This window comes from Pongo abelii, chromosome 15 (assembly GCF_028885655.2).
Source record: "Pongo abelii isolate AG06213 chromosome 15, NHGRI_mPonAbe1-v2.0_pri, whole genome shotgun sequence".
NCBI classification, from domain to species: Eukaryota; Metazoa; Chordata; class Mammalia; order Primates; family Hominidae; genus Pongo; species Pongo abelii.
In genome coordinates this window covers 78932715-78949559 of record NC_072000.2, presented here as the reverse complement: position 1 = coordinate 78949559, position 16845 = coordinate 78932715, and the positions used below count along the sequence as shown (strand labels likewise).

The 16845-nt window shown below is 42.1% G+C and overlaps 1 protein-coding gene across 7 annotated transcripts in view; it reads left to right on the top strand.

The window, feature by feature from the left end:
* Positions 1–16845, top strand: part of AREL1 (apoptosis resistant E3 ubiquitin protein ligase 1) — a 52279-nt gene that overhangs the window by 18016 nt on the left and 17418 nt on the right. For 2 of the 7 annotated variants that reach the window (XM_063715925.1, XM_054530845.1), the window contains exons 2-6: positions 3094–3381; positions 4266–4358; positions 9753–9813; positions 10723–10949; positions 11882–12119. In XM_063715925.1, the coding sequence (XP_063571995.1) occupies positions 9798–9813; positions 10723–10949; positions 11882–12119 (481 nt within the window). In that variant the 5' untranslated portion in view covers positions 3094–3381; positions 4266–4358; positions 9753–9797. Of the gene's footprint in view, positions 1–3093; positions 3382–4265; positions 4359–9752; positions 9814–10722; positions 10950–11881; positions 12120–16845 lie in introns of those variants that run through there. The other 5 variants (XM_024231612.3, XM_024231615.2, XM_063715926.1 and 2 more) reach the window with 4 other exon arrangements.

Below are 16845 nucleotides of genomic sequence, written 5' to 3'. Positions count from 1 at the left end.
AATAAAAATTCAGGCCGGGTGTGGTGGCTCATTCCTGTAATCCTAGCACTTTGGGAAGCTGAGGCGGGCGAATCACCTGTGATCGGGAGTTCAAGACCAGCCTGGCCAACGTGGTGTAACCCTGCCTCTGCCAAAAATACAAAAACTAGCTGGGCATAGTAGTACGCACCTGTAGTCCCAGCTACTAGGGAGGCTGAGGCAAGAGAATCGCTTGAACCCAGGAGGTGGAGGTTGTAGTGAGGTAGTGAGCCAAGATCATGCCACTGCACTCCAGCCTGGGCAACAGAACAAGACTCTTTATCTCAAAAAAAAAAAAAAAAAAAAAAAGAAAAAGAAAAGTTCAGTACAATCTGTTATCTTAATTTCTTTATACCATTTTCTTTCTTTCTTTTTTTTTTTTTTTTTTTTTTTTTTGAGACGGAGTCTCACTCTATCGCCCAGGCTGGAGTGCAATGGCCTGATCTTGGCTCACTGCAAACTCTGCCTCCCGGGTTCACACCATTCTCCTGCCTTAGCCTCCCGAGTAGCTAGGACTACAGGCAGCTGCCACCGCACCCAGCTAATTTTTTGTATTTTTAGTAGAGACGGGATTTCACCGTGTTAGCCAGGATGGTCTTGATCTCCTGACCTCGTGATCCGCCTGCCTCAGCCTCCCAAAGTGCTGGGATTACAGGCGTGAGCCACCGCGCCTAGTCTCTTTATACTATTTTCTTATTTGAAAAAAGGATAACTTGCCCATTCTCTCTCTTATTTAAGGAAAATCAGTCCCCCCCAAAAATGTGTTCTCCAGAAATAGAAACTTTTTACATGTCCTTGCAACATTAAGAATTTGAAAAACACTAAAAGGTACAGGTAGAAAATAAAAATTATTTATAATTCCATATACCAAGAGATGATCACTATTAATATTTTTATATTTTTCCTTTCAGTCTTCTTTATGTAATGTTATATTTCTAAATTTGGGCTTGTGCTACATAAACAGTTTTGTGCCTGCTTTTTTATTTAACATTTTATTTGTAAGCATTTCCGTATGTTGTTTATTCCTTAAAAGTGTCATTTAAAAATTCCTTATATAGTATTCTACATAGGGATCTCTTATAGCTTACGTATATAGTCTGTTGTTTGTGGATCCTTTAAGCTGGTTCTAATAGCCGGTTGACCCAGGTTTTGGCTCTTGTATTTGGCAAGTCTGTTGGCATTATTTATTTATTTATTTATTTATTTTGAGACTGGGTCTGGCTCTGTTGCCCAGGCTGGAGTGCAGTGGCATGATCGCGGCTCACTGCAACCTCTGCCTCCTGGGCTCAAGCCAACCCCCCATCTCAGCCTCCAAGTAACTGAGACCACAGGCGCCTGCCGCCATGCCTGGCTAATTTTTGTATTTTTTGTAGAGATGGGGTTTTATTATGTCGCCCAGGCTGGTCTTGAACTCTTGGGCTCAAGTGATCCACTTGCCTTGGCCCCGCAAAGTGCTGGGATTACAGGCGTGGACTACTGTGCCTGGTCATGTTGCCGTATTTTAAACTAAATACATATACTTATTTATTTTTAATGATAAAAGTTTGCCAACTTAATTTCATTTACTGGTCTTCACTCATTCTGTTCTTTTAGCATTTTGTGCTTTCTTCCTTGGTTTCCCATAGTGGAGAGGCAGTAGAGTAGTCATTAAAAGCATGGATTCTGGGTCCAGGTTGTCTGAGTTTGACTCAGCTCTATTACTCACTGTGTGTTTTCTTGGAAAAGTACTTTAACCTTTCTGTGTCCCAGTTTCCTCATCTGTAAAATAGGGATAATTGTATCTGTGTTAAAACAGGGATAATTGTATCTGTGTTAAAACAGGGATAATTGTATCTGTGAGTTTATATGTATGAAGCACTGAGAACAGTTCCTGCCATATGGTAAGACTGTCTCTTCATTTACTAATTAGTAGTCTCTTCTCATTTGTCTTATGGTGGCTGTTTGTGTATGCATTGCCATAAACCCCCTTTCTGCTACATTTTTGGTTCATGAATATCTTCGAGAGTTATAAACTGACTTTACTGGACTTTATTTAGTGACTTTATTTTGAAAGTTCACAGATTTTCCCCTGACTCGTAGTAGCAGATTTTACTGTTTTAAATATAAAATCAACTTTATTTAAGCATGTCTTGGAAATGCGTATGTGGGCACGAAGGGAGCAGACTGCATAGGCTGATAGATTGGGCTTTAAAGCTCTTTGGAGGTTTCTCCTTTCCAGCTGAATATTGTCTCGATTCCTTATCATGGCATATAAGGCCGTGCGTAACCTGGTTCTGCCTATGCTTTCATCTCACTTGTCTTCGTGGTTGCTCCAGACCCTGTGCTGCAGCCCCATTATATTCAAACTGGGTATGTGGTTGTGCCGAAGGTTACTCTTTAAAAGTCTGTGGCCTAGTTTGCTTCTACTGAAGAATGGACTCACACCTGTAATCCCAGCACTTTGGGAGGCCAAGGCAGGAGGATTTCTTGAGCTTAGGAGTTCGAGACTAGCCTGAGCAACATGGCAAAACCCCGTCTCTACAAAAAACACAAAAAATTAGCCAGGTGCGGTAGTGCACGCCTGTAGTCCCAGCTACTTGGGAGGCTGAGGCGGGAGGATGGCTTGAGCCCAGGAGGTCAAGGCTGCAGTGAGCTGTAATCATGCCACTGCACTCCAACCTGGGTGACAGACAAAGACCCTGTCTCAAAACAAGAAGAAAAACAAAAAAACTGTCTAATTCTGAAGCTCAATGCTCTTAACCTCTACGCTGAATCATGAAAAAGAATAAAGTCATAAGGATAGGGAAGTATTTGGGGACACTGAACTGAAGGAAGCTCTGGCACTTCTCAGCTGAAGACATAGTTATAGACAGTGAGGTTGCCAGTTGACTTTTCTTGTGGAGTTGGAGAGAGGCCTCAAGGAAACTGTGTGGAGTTTTAATTGAGAATGCTTGGTCAGAGTTTACCAATTCTTGGTTATTTTTAGTGTCCCAGGGTTTCCACTGCCTGTTCTACCTTCTCTGTGTTTTTTTTCTGAGGAATCTTTTTCAGAAATAAAAACCTGTTCCAACTAACCCTGTTTTCTTTTTTGGACAGGATCCTGGGGCATCCTTTGGCAGTCGATTGCACCCTGCACTAGAGAGAAGTCCAGGAATGATATATTCTTGGGCTATATTTCTCTACCCTGGAATTCATCCAGTTCATCCCAGAAACACTGACCTGGTTACTGTGACAAAGTCTGATGGATAGACCCTTTCTGTTGACCTCGTGGCGTTTTTCTTTCATGTGGAAGTTGGAAGACAAGGTGAAAGGGGCCAAAAGTTATCTGCTTTGGTGAATAGGAGTGCTCTACTTGGTTCTCAGAACATGGGCCCTCGTTTAAAGGTAAGGTAACAGACTGAGTTAAGCTTTAGTTATTGGGATGTAGAACATGGATCCAGTGACCAATTCCTGAGCCTTTTCAGCAAGGGATAGCTGTTAAAGTATACAGTTGCAGTGAGAATTGACTTTGTCCCCAGCAGAGCAATTTTAAATATGAAGAAACCAGTTCTCCATTTTTGGGAAATGACTTTTTCACAACTGGTTTTCAATGTTGGGGCTACAATTTAGTTGCTACTGTAATTAAAAATCTTTATACTACAAAAAAGCAGAGGATTTTAGATATGTATGTTAATCAACTTTCTAACGTCCCTTGAGACAGATATTTTCAAGTATTTTTCCCCTTTTGTAGGTAATGTGAGCCAAAATGCTATAGTATTAAGCAACCAGACCAGGATCCTTCGTAAGCAAGTGATATTTCTGCACTAGAGAATTGGCATTGCATTCCACTTTTCTTTGTCATGCTTTATTTATATTTCAAAAGGTTAAAAAAGAGCCATAAGAGTTTATCTTTCTAATTTTAGCCTTGCTGTGAGATTCCTCACAGTAAGATTTGATAGTGCTTTCTCATGCTTTGTTTTACCTGTTTTCATAAATCTTTTTTTCCCCAAATACTTCACTATCCTTATGACTATTCTTTTTCATGATTCACAGTAGAGGTTAAGAGCATTGAGCTTCAGAGTTAGACGTAGGCTTTTTTTTTTTTTTTTTTTTTTAAATGGAGACAGGGTCTTTCTCTGTCAACCACGCTGGAGTGCAGTAGCACAATCATGGCTCACTGCAGCCTTGACCTCCTAGGCTCAAGCAGTCCTCCCGCCTTAGCCTCCCAAGTAGCTGGGACTACAGGCGTGCACTATGACATCCTAATTTTTTATTTGTATTTTTTGTAGAGACGGGGTTTTGCCATGTTGCTCAGGCTGGTCCCAAGCTCTTGAGCTCAAGTGATCCTCCTGCCTTGGCTTCCCAAAGTGCTGGGATTACAGGTATGAGCCGCCATGCCCTGCTAGGCTTTCCCAGCCAGGCTTGAATCTCAACTCTGTCACTTACCCCAATGTGAGATGTTCAGCAACCTTAAGCCCAGCTTAAAAAAAAAAAAAATCCATAAAACGAGAATAATAGTATTCATCTTACCAAGTTGTTGTGGTGACAGTTACTTAGGCTAACATATGTAAAGCACTGAAGGCAGTGTTTGGCCTGTGATAAGTGACTCAATAAGTGGGTAGAAAGTTGTTAATTTACTACTGTCATATTTTTCTTCTAGCTTAAAGTATCACAATATGCCGTATTTATAAAGGTCAAGGACACTAAAGAGATGAACTTGAAAACACACAAAATACTCATATAACAATTGGATGAAATAGTACGGTAGAGCCTTACATACTTGTTTGTACTGGAATTAGATTTGGGAAAGTTCCAAAATAATTTCATACAGGAAAAATATGAATAGCAAAAAGTAGAGGGTGCTGTAGAAACTGCTGTAGAAAAATACCATGCATGGGAATCTGCAACCCCAGTGGTGGGCATTTGATACCTGCTTGTTGAACTGAATTAAATTGGCAACTTCTAGGTTGAGGAACTTACAACCCCTGGCTCAAGTGAGTATACTGTTAATTAGAGAAATCCTTTCAAACTCTATCTACAAGGAAGATCCCATCTGGAAAATTCCTGATCCTTAGACATTCTGGACAAAGAAAAGGACAGACATTTGATCTTATTCATATTTATTGAAGTTACTATATGTTGGTTTCTTTGCAGCTTTTTTTTTTTTTTTTTTTTTTTTTTTTGAGACAGGGTCTTGCTCTGTTGCGCAGTTGGAGTGCAGTGCAGTGATGCCATCAGGGCTCACTGCAGCCTCAACCTCCTGGGCTCAAGGGATCCTCCTGCCTCAGATGCCCTCCCTGCCACCAGTAGTTTGGATATAGGTGTGTGCCAGCACGCCCAGCGAATTCGTTTTCAAATTTTAGTAGAGGTGAGGTCCCACTATATTGCCCAGACTGGTCTCAAACTCCTGAGCTCAAGTGATCTTCCCACCTCAGCCTCCCAAATTGCTGGGATTACAGACATGAGCCACCGTGCCCAGCCTGGAGGATTTTTAAGACTATTCATTACCACTCTAAAATGAAAAAACGAGACTAAAAGAATAAAAGTGCTAGGCCGGGCATGGTGGCTCATGCCTGTAATCCCAGCACTTTGGGAGGCTGAGGTGGGCGGATCACCTCAGGTTGGGAGTTTGAGATCAGCCTGACCAACATGGAGAAACCCCATCTCTACTAAAAATACAAAATTAGCCGGGCATGGTGGTGCATGCCTGTAATCCCAGCTACTCAGGAGGCTGAGGCAGGAGAATCGCTTGAACCCAGAGGTGGAGGTTGTGGTGAGCTGAGATCACGCCATTGCACTCCAGCTTGGGCAACAAGAGTGAAACTCCATCCCCCCCACAAAAAAAAAGAAAAGAAAAGAAAAGTGCTATAAGATAAATAAAAACAATGTTCTATGGAAATTTACAAGAGGGAAGGAATTTCTAAATTTAGTATTAGGGAAGATTTTGGAGACAGTGGATAGGATTTTTCCTAGACCTTAGGATCAGGAGATGTTCCATGTGTAGAGAATAAAAGGAAGGAGGATATTCTAGGCAGAGGAGATGAGTTTTCAAAAGGAATGGAGAGGGGACATTTCAGAGCTGTATGTAAAAGTGTAAAGGATCTAATTTGGATAGATCATAGGATGAATAACGAGGTATTATAGCAACCGGGGCCAAGGAGAATAGCGTGGGGTGGGGGTAGCAGTAGATACAGGGCAGAGAGAGCCCCCAACAGGGTCAGAACATGCTTACAGAAAATGCTTATAGAACAGAGGTAAGATCTGGAATAAAAGTGATTTTAGTGACAAAAATAGGGAGGGAGGCCTGGCTGGGCGTGGTGGCTCACGCTTGTAATCCCAGCACTTTGGGAAGCCAAGGCAGGTGGTTCACTTGAGGTCAGGAGTTCAAGACCAGCCTGGCTGACATGGTGAAACCCTGTCTCTACTAAAAAAAAAAAAAAAAAAAAAATACAAAAAATTAGCCTGGCGTGGTGGTGGGCACCTGTAATCCCAGCTACTCAGGAGGCTGAGGCAGGAGAATTGCTTGAACCCGGGAGGCAGAGGTTGCAGAGAGCTGAGATTGTGCCACTGCACTCCAGCTTAGGCAACAGAGCAAGACTCTGTCTCAAAAAAAAAAAAAAAAAAAAAAATTAGAAGGGCTTTTGAGAGAATTCAGGAGGAACCAGAAAGGGGGAATATGTAGAATGAAGGCAAATTCAGAATGTGACCATGGGTGAAACTGGGAGGTCAGTAAATACTATGGGGGTGGGGAGTGGTTTGAGAGCTGTTGTAGAGCAGTGGGACATTTTGTAAAGTTGATGTCAGCGAGTGATGAATTGATAGAGCTAACTCCCTGGTCATGAGGAGGTTTCAAGAAGACAGTTGTTTGGGGACAAAGTAGTAATTGGTCTGTTGAGTTTTAAATGATGAATAGAGGTGGGGCAGAAATGTAGAACTGACTCATTGGAGAAGGTTTAGCTGATCTTGAAAATCAGTAGTGATGATTTGATTGAGAAATAAGTGATGGGAAAAATGGCCGAGGACTCCACAAGGTAAAGCTCATTACTGCCAGCTTCATGATAACTGGACGGTGGCTCTCATGTTCTACTTTGTCCCTCCTGTACCTGGCACGTTAAGTAAGTACTCAGGGCCGGGCACGGTGGCTCACACCTGTAATCCCAGCATTTGGGAGGCTGAGGCGGGTGGATCACGAGGTCATGAGATCGAGACCACCCTGGCTAACACGGTGAAACCTCGTCTCTACCAAAAATACAAAAAATTAGCCGGGCATGGTGGCAGGCCCTTGTAGTGCCAGCTACTCGGGAGGCTGAGGCAGGAGAATGGCGTGAACCCGGGAGGCAGAGCTTTCAGTGAGCCGAGATCACGCCACTGCACTCCAGCCTGGGTGACAGTGTGAGACTCCGTCAAAAAAAAAAAAAAAGTAAGTACTCAGTATTTGTTGGACGAATTATTTTAGGATGAGTTTTTAACCCTTTATTGTAAAGTTTTTTAGGCATAAAATTAGAATAGTATAAAGAACTCCCATGCAGACTGTTTAGGGACAGTAATAGAAGCCATGCCTTTTGAAATTCAGATGCATTTCTCTTTGAAGAAAGTTTGGGCCAGTAGAGAGGAGTTTCCTATCGGCTTTGAAGTAAAGGAGTAGTGATACTGGCGCTACTATGGATAATAATTGTAATAATCATTAAAACTTTGAGAACTCACTGTGTGCCAGGCACTACTATAGGCTGCTTACATGTGTTAACTCATTTAATCCTCACAGCACCCTGTGAGGTACATATAAGGAAACTGGCACTCCTTTACAAAGATTAAATGACTTGTCCAGGGTCACATTATGAATGGTGGGGCATGGATTTGAAGCCAGGTAATCTAACTCTAGAGTCTGTCCCCTTATCCTCTATCATATACTATTTGTTATGCTGTTTGGCTAGAGCTTTGATGGCTGTGGGGAGTTGCATTGAAGTCATATCATACTAAAGGAGATGATACCATAGAAATTATTAAATTGCAACTCTTTTTACAGCAATGAGATTCTGAAGCCTAGATAGGTCACACAGTTTGCAGTCCTGGGATTGTTCTCCAGGCTTCTCAATTACTGCATGTCTGCTGTCTCTCACAGAAAGGTTGTTGTAGTTGTCAGAGATAGTAGGTGGGAATTTTTCTAGTCCTCATGACTCAAGCCATACATTTGGCACTGCTTTTATTCCTCTAAGAAGACCACAAATCTGTAACACCAGCCACATATACTTCATTTCTTTGCTTAGTGCTATAACTTCCCTGAGGACCAGAAATTTCACATCTAGGGTCAGATTGAATGGCATCCCGCTGAGGAAGTACCTAAGACAGTTAAACTGCCAGTTTTGGTCCCACCAAGTCATCTAGTGCATCCTGTAAGGTGCAGACAGATGCTTTTTGAGAGATCGTAGCAGCTTTTTGAGATGATAGCTGTTGGGTCCCCAGCTAATTCAGCATAGGGTCCCAAGAGATGAGATACTTGTTTGGGAAGGAGGTTCAGTAGTTGTGATCCCAAATTTTGGCTCTTTATATTGTCTGTAATAGACCCTTTTGGGAGCACCTTCATCCACGTGACAATTCTAATGTTCGCAGTGTGGATTTCTTTTCTAGTAGGACTTTAGGTATCACTCTAAGTAGGATTTCTATGAAACTTTTGACGGTCATTCCTCAAATTACCTACTCTCTGTGGGTTCCATTGGGTATATTGTTATCAGAGGAACTAAGCAAGCACAATCAGGTGTAAAAACACACCCTGAAAAAAAGTTGTTTTGGTCCCTCCCAGATCTGAGCCTAGAAATTTTTAGCTATCTTGTCTCTACGTAATATTCTAGTGCTGATAAAAGGTGCTGGGTCAAGATAACATTGACAGCCTTAGTGTACACTGACTTGAAAAGAAAGAGTGAATTCAGTGTATTGTCAAATAGCATATACAGCCTGTGCTAAGGTCAGACTCAGTGATAAGATACGAACGTTAGCATACATTGCATTTTTCCTTGGCAGTACTTTTATTGGTTCACATGATCAAATGAGTAATTAAGATTGAAGTCTTATTCTGGAAACAAGTTTAACAACAGTGAAAGTCTTCCCTCAAACTCCTACCTTGACAGGCACGACTCAGGATGAGAAGTACAGTCTCATTTTGTTCCTCTCCTTGGTCTTTCTGCTGAGCTCATCTTCCAGAGGCCCCATTAGTTTGTCTGATTGGTAACAGCATAAATGACTTCCCTTTCAGACCCACTGCTTATTATTGGGATGACCCAGAGTTCATTTTGATTACATAATGCCAACATGATGATAATGATACTTGCTTTAAAAAAAAATCTACATTTTATATAGCTATTTCTACTTAGCTGAATTACTTCCAGAAGGCAAACATAAGGGGAAAGTGACTCCATTATCCTCTTTGCATGTGTTAATTAGCACCACTTTGTATGAGGGAGGGAAACTGTCTTGGGAAGTATGGATCTAAGAAGATGAAAGCCATGTTACTGCATTTTGAAATTAGCAATAAAGCAAGTGGCTGTTTGTGGTATTCCTAGAGTGGTCAGTAGATTGGAAGTCTTTAAGGGGAATGATGCAGTCTCTTTGTTTCTCTGAAATATATTATGGGGCACCTGTCAAGCTAGAAAGAGGACAGGAATAGTAAGGCTCTAGACTAGAAAGAGTTGTTTGGCTTACGCCATACACTCTACTTTGTCTTACTCTGAGATAGCTATAAGACAGAGTTGGAGAGAAAAACTAAACAAGTTTTCTTTTAACAGCTGCAGCTGTGATCCTCGGCTGTCTGTCGGCATTGAAGGGACCTGATGTTTTACGTTATTGGTACGTTATGGAAAGAGCTCTCTCTATTATATTTTTGTTAAGGTTGCTTGGGTCCTTTTTGCCTTTCTGCCTATTCTTTTCCCTTTGAAAATGGAGCTGAAAATATTTCTAGTCGTGCCAGAATGTACCTTCACAGAGTTGGCATTGGAATTCATTCATTTGGGTTTATTGAGCAATTATAGTCAATGCCAGACACTGTTTACTGTGGAGTCTAAAGTTGAATAAGACAAAAATCTGCCTTCAAGGAGTAGGCTTTCATAACATAAAGGGGAATGGTCAAGGAGGAGAAAAGTTATACCAGATGAATGTGCAGGAGTTTGAAGGAGCCCAGAAAAGGGAACTGCTAACTCTGGTGGGGACTGGAGAAAACTTTTGCCAAGTACACAAGGGAGGGGAGGGCTCCCAAATAATGCATTCTTTAAGAAGGAAATGGTGGGAACCAAAGGCACATCCTTTTTACTGCTTCTGTGGGGGGCCCAGGAAGTGCAGGAAGATGGGGAGCAGGGCGGACATTATATGCAGCTCATATAGAGCAAGAGTTTGCAAACTTTTTCTATAAAAGGCCAGAAAGTAAATATTTTTGGTTCCGAAGGCTCATTTCAATGACTGAACTCTGCCAGTGTGGTGCAAAAGTAGCCATAGACAATTTATAAATGATGGGTGTGGCTGTATCCCAATGGAACTTTATTTACCGAAATAGGCAGTGGGTGGGCTTTGGCCTGAGGACTGTAGTTACTGACCCCTGGTGTAGAAGTTCCTTTCTTATCCACAGAGGTAGTGCAGTGTTTCTTTGGCAGTCTTACAGTCTCATCCTGACCTCCTTTAATTTTTGAGAAATGGCTGGCCTGTTGCATAATGAAAAGCTGTAAGTAACTGGCAGGCGGTTTGTGTGTTCTCTCTTTTGCATAGGTGGAATCACAGTATCTTTGGTTGCATTCTTCTTCACAATTAAGTTCCTCTTTGAGCTTGCCGCACGTGTAGTCAGCTTCCTCCAGAATGAGGACCGCGAGCGCCGAGGGGACCGGACTATTTATGACTACGTGCGGGGAAATTACCTGGATCCCCGGTCTTGCAAAGTCTCCTGGGATTGGAAGGACCCCTATGAGGTGGGCCACAGCATGGCCTTCCGAGTGCATGTAAGGGAATGTTTCTGTCTCCATACCCATTGGGGTTTCTGAGTAACTTGCTTTCCAGAGCCCAGTTCAACACTGCCAGGTGCTGGCCTGGAATGTTAACATTTTCTCGTTTTTCAGCCTCTTCCAGGAACTAGTGAATTGCTACTATCTGAAGAGTCACAAATTTCTCTGTCATTTTGATTTAATAGGTCCTTAGCTTTGAAGAAGTATAAAGCTTAATGTTACCTTTTCAAAATAAGAAAAATATTACAGAAAAGAATAAGTATTATAGATAGGGATTAGCAAATCAGGCCCACCTTCTGTTTCTTTAAATAAATTTGTCTTGGAACACAGCCACACCCATTCATCATATATTGACTATGGCTGTTTTCACACCTGAGTAGTTATGATAGTTGAGTCGTTGTGTATGGCCCACAAAGCCAAAACATTTACTCTCTGGCACTTTACAGAAAAAATTTCCCAACTCCTGCATTGACTTCTCCACTGTAGCATTAAGCTTGGCTTGAGAGTGTGAACCCCTCCTCCCTTTGTCTGGTAACGCTTTAGTTCACTCATTGCCAGTGCTGCCGGCTAACTTACCTTTAGATTTGGGTTAGCACTGATAATATAAAGGGCTGGTGAGACCAAGGAGGCAGCATTGGTGGTTCAGAAGTGGCAAGTTAAAATGGACATTTTCTTGATTTAGTGGTAAATTCTACCCTTGTCCTCTGAACAAGTTAAGAATTGGCTCATGACTTAATGGTTTTCTTTAGAGTATTGAGGGGATTTGTTTCTCTCTGTGTTTTTGTGAGCAGGACTGTGAGGAACAGAGTAGGTACTGGGATTTGCTGGTGTGGTCTCTGCCAGCTACTTCCTGTCTCCCCACTCACTCTACACAGGAAATGTTTTTTCCCTCTGCTTGCTAACAGGTGTCCTTCTTCTCCCCATGGCAGTTATTCTATAAGAACGGGCAGCCTTTCCCTGCACATCGGCCTGTGGGACTAAGAGTTCACATCTCTCATGTCGAGCTAGCAGTGGAAATTCCGGTGACCCAGGAAGTCCTTCAGGAGCCCAATTCCAACGTAGTAAAAGTGGCCTTCACTGTGCGCAAGGCTGGGCGTTATGAAATCACAGTGAAGCTTGGTGGATTAAATGTGGCGTATAGTCCCTACTACAAAATTTTTCAACCTGGTAGGTTCTTTTTTCCTTTCTTTTTTCCCTTTGTCTCCTTCCCTCTCTCTCACTCTTTCCATCCTGTCTTTCCTTTTTAAAAATAATACCTTTATTGAGATTAAATTCACATGCCATAAAATTCATCCTTTTAAAGTATACAGTTTAATGGTTCTTTAAATGCAGCCATCATCACAGTCGATTTTAGAGCATTTTCATCACCTCAAAAAGAAACCCCATACATGTTAGTAGTCACTTTTTCCCCAAATCCCCCAGACCTAGGCAGCCACTCATCTGCTGCCTCTGTGGAGTTACCTGCTGTGTTTGGCTGCTTTTGTCTTGCTGTAAAGAAATACCTGAGACTGGGTAATTTATAAAGAAAAGAGGTTTATTTGGCTCATGGTTCTGCAAGTTGCACAAAAAGCATAGCACCAGCATCTGCTTCTGGTGAAGCCTCGCGAAGCTTCCACTCATGGTGGAAGGCGAAGCGGGAGCAGGAGTGTCAAATGGTGAGAGAGGGAGCAAGAGAGAGAGGGAGGAGGTGCTGGGCTTTTCTAAACAAACAGATCTTGCATGAACTCAGAACAAGAGCTTATTCATAACCCTGAGGAGGGGACCAAGCCATTCGTGAGGGATCCTCCCCTATGACCCCATCACCTCCCACCAGGCCCCACCTCCAACATTGGGAATCACATTTCAACATGCGATTTGGAGGGTACAAATATCTAAACCAGATTCGGTCATGCTGTAGCGTGAATCTGTACTTCATTTCTTTTTATTGACAAATATTCTGTTGTGTGTACATGCTGTATTTATCCTTTCATCAGTTAGTGGTCAAGTTGTTTCTACTTTTGGGTACTGTAAGCAATACTGCTGTGAACATTTGTGTACAAGTTTTTGTGTTGACATGTTTTTATTACTCTGGGAGTAAAATTGCTGAGTCATTAGTTTGGTTAGTTCTTAAGGGCTAAGGGCTGTGGTATCCACAGAAATAATAGGACCTGGGGTCCCTGGGTAACTTTTGAAGTGAAACCATACTGAGTGGGGCCTTAAGATTTGTGTATCTTTGCTTGACTAGTCCTTAATTTTCTTTCTCTGATAGCAGAGTAAGCCTCTGGACAAAGTGGCTCCCAAGCCATCTCTCTCTCCATGTATCCTCTCCTTTGCTTAAGTGACTCACTCAGATACTCCTTTTCATATGAATTATCATCACCCACCTCCTTGCCACCAGTGGAGAACAGCTCATATCCTTATATGTAACAGCCTTTTAAAAAAAATTAAACTTTTTATTTTTTGATAATTGTATATTCATATGCATTTGTAAGAAATAATGCAGAGATCTGGTGTACCCTTTTCCCAGTTTCCTGCAATGGTAACATTTTCCAAAACTACTAGTACAATATAACACCCAGGTTATTGACATTGATACAGTCAAGGTACAGAACATTTCCATCATCACAAGGATCCCTTATGTTGCCCTTTTACAGCCACACCCATCCCCCCCCCCAACCTGTTTCTTTTTTTTTTTTTTTTTTTTTTTTGACGGCGTCTCACCCTTTCGCCAGGCTGGAGTGCAGTGGTGCCGTCTTGGCTCACTGCAGCCTCCAACTCCCTGGTTCAGTGGATTCTCCTGCCTCACCCTGAGTAGCTGGGATTACAGGCACGTGCCACCACGCCCAGCTAATTTTTGTATTTTTAGTAGAGACAAGATTTCACCATGTTGGCCAGGGTGGTCTTGATCTCCTGACCTCATGATCCGCTTGCCTCAGCCTCCCAAAGTGCTGGGATTATAGGTATGAGCCACCATACCTGCCCCGCCCTCCAACCTGTTTCTTAACCCCTGGCAACCCACGAATCTATTCCCCATTTCTATAATTTTGTCATTTGAAGAATATTACATAACTAGAATCATACAGTATATAACCTGTTGGGGTTGACTTTTCCCCACTCAGCATAATTTTCTGGAGATTCATCCAAGTTACCAAGTGTATCAGTAGTTGGTTCCTTTCTACTGCTGAGTAGTACAGGTTGAGTATTCTTCATGCAAAATGCTTCGGACCAGAAGTGTGATTTTGTGGTTTTTTTCTCTCCAAATGTGGTGTAGGAATGTTTTGTTGGTTTTGAGACAGGGCCTTGCTCTGTCACCTAGGCTGGAATGCAGTGGCAGGATCATGGCTCACTGTAGCCTTGACCTGCTGGGCCCAAGCAGTCCTTCCACCTCAGCCTCCCAAGTAGCTGGGACTGCAAGTGTGCACCACCACGCTCGGTTAATTTTTTGATTTTTTGTTTTGTAGAGACAGTCTCATTATGTTAACCAAGCTGGTTTCTAACTCCTGGCCTCAAGCGATCCTTCTGCCTTGGCCTCCCAAGGTGCTGGGATTACAGGCATGAGCCACTGTGTCTGCCTAGAAGTGTCTTGGATTTTGGATTTTTGGGGGTTTTGGAATATTGGCAATATACTTACTTACCACTTCAGCATCCCTAGGCCAAAAATCTGAAACCCTAAATGCTTTAGTGAGCATTTCCTTTGAGTATCATGTAGGTACGCAAAATGTTTTGGATTTTGGAGCATTTTGGATTTCTGGTTTTTGGATTAGGGATACTCTATGTATATTCCGTGGTCTGAATGTACCAGTTTGTTTAACTATTCACCTGTTAAAGGACATCTGGGTTGTTTCCATTTGGGGGCTATGATGAATAAAGCTGCTATAAATATTCACTTACAGGTTTTTATGTGAACATAAATTTTCATTTCTCTAGTATGCAGTTGCTGAGATGTATTGCAGTTGTATGCTTAGTTTCTTTTAAATTGCCAAATTCTTTTCCAGAGTGGCTGTAGCATTTTACATTCCCACCAGCAATGTATGAATGATCCAGTTTCTTCACATCCTTGCTAACATTTAATGCTGTCATTATTTTTTATTTTAACCATTGTGATAAGTGTGTAGTGGTATCTCATTGTGCTTTTAATTTGCATTTCTTAAATAGTTAATGCTATTGAACATCTTTTCATGTGCCTGTCTGTCATCTGTGTATCCTCTGGTGAAATGTCTCTTCATGTCTTTTGTCCATTTTCTTTCCTTTCCTTTCCTTTTCTTTTCTTTTCTTTTCCTTTTTTCTTTTCTTTTCTTTTGTTTTCTTTTCTTTTCTCTTCTCTTCTCTTTTCTTTCCTTTTTTTTTTTTTTTTTTAGACATTTTTAGACATCCTTGCTCTTGCCCAGGCTGGTGTACAGTGGCACTACCTTGGCTCACTGCAACCTCCTCTTCTCAGGTTCAGACAATTCTCCTGTGTCAGCCTCCTGAGTAGATGGGATTACAGGCACACACCACCACGCCTGGCTAATTTTTGTATATTTTGTAGAGGCAGAGTTTTGCCATGTTGGCCTGGCGGGTCTTGAACTCCTGAGCTCAAGTGATCCACCCCCTTGGCCCCGCAAAGTGCTGGGATTACAGGTGTGAGCTACCATACCTGGCCCTTTTGCCCATTATCTAATGGGATTATTATTTATTTATTTATTTATTATTTTCTTTTTTTTGAGATGGAGTCTCATTTTGACGCCCAAGCTGGAGTGCAATGGCACAATCTCAGCTCACTGCAACCTCCGCCTCCCAGGTTCAAGCAATTCTCCTGCCTCAGCCTCCCAGGTAGCTGGGATTACAGGCATCTGCTATGATGCCCGGCTAGTTTTTTGTATTTTTAGTAGAGATGGGGTTTTGCCCTGTTGGTCAGGCTAGTCTCAAACTCCTGACCTCAGGTGATCCATCCGCCTTGGCCTCCCAAAGTGCTGGGATTACAGGCATGAGCCACCGTGCCCGGCCCATTTTGGCTTTTTACTGTTGACTTTTGAGAGTTCTGTATATATTCTATATGCTAGTCCTTTGTTAAACATATGGTCTGCAAATATTTTCTCCCTATCTGTAGCTTTTCTTTATTTCTTTTTGGAGACAGGGTATCACTCTGTCACCCATGCTGGAGTGCAGTAGCATAGTCATGGCTCACTGCAGCCATAACCTCTCTGGGCTTAGGTGATCTCCCACCTCAGCCTCCCAAGTTGCTGGGACTGTGGCACATGCCACCACACCTGGCTAATTTTTATATTTTTTGTAGAGATGGGGCTTTGCCGTGTTGCTCAGGCTGAGCTTTTCTTCTTATTCCCTTAACAGAGTTATTCACAGAGCACATGTTTTCAATTTTGATGAAATCCACTTTCTGAGGTGGGAGAATCACTTGAGCCCAGGAGTTCAAGACCGCCCTGGGCAACATAGTGAGACCTCATCTCTACAAAAAATTTATAAATTAGCTGGGTGTGGTGGCATGCACCTTTAGTCCCAGCTACTGGGGAGTAGGGTGGAGAAGTGAGGTGGTAGGATAACTTAAGCCCAGGAGGTTGAGGCTGCAGTGAGCTGTGATCATGCCACTACATTCCAGCCTGGGTGACAAAGTGAGACCCTGTCTCAAAAAAGAAAGAAAGAAATCCAGTGCATCCATTTTTTTCTTTTATGGTCAAACTGTTGGTGTCTAAGAAATCTTTGGTCCCAGATCCTGAAGATGTTCTCTTTTTTTCCCAAAAGTTTTTACAGTTTGAAAATGTGTGTTTAGGGTCATGATCCATTTTTAGTTAATTTTAATATATGAGATTTGGGTCAAGGTCCTTTTTTTTTTTTTTTTGCTTATACATGTCTATTTACTCCAGCATCATTTGTTGAAAAGGTGATCTTCCATCTTTCTTCTATTACATTGCTTTTG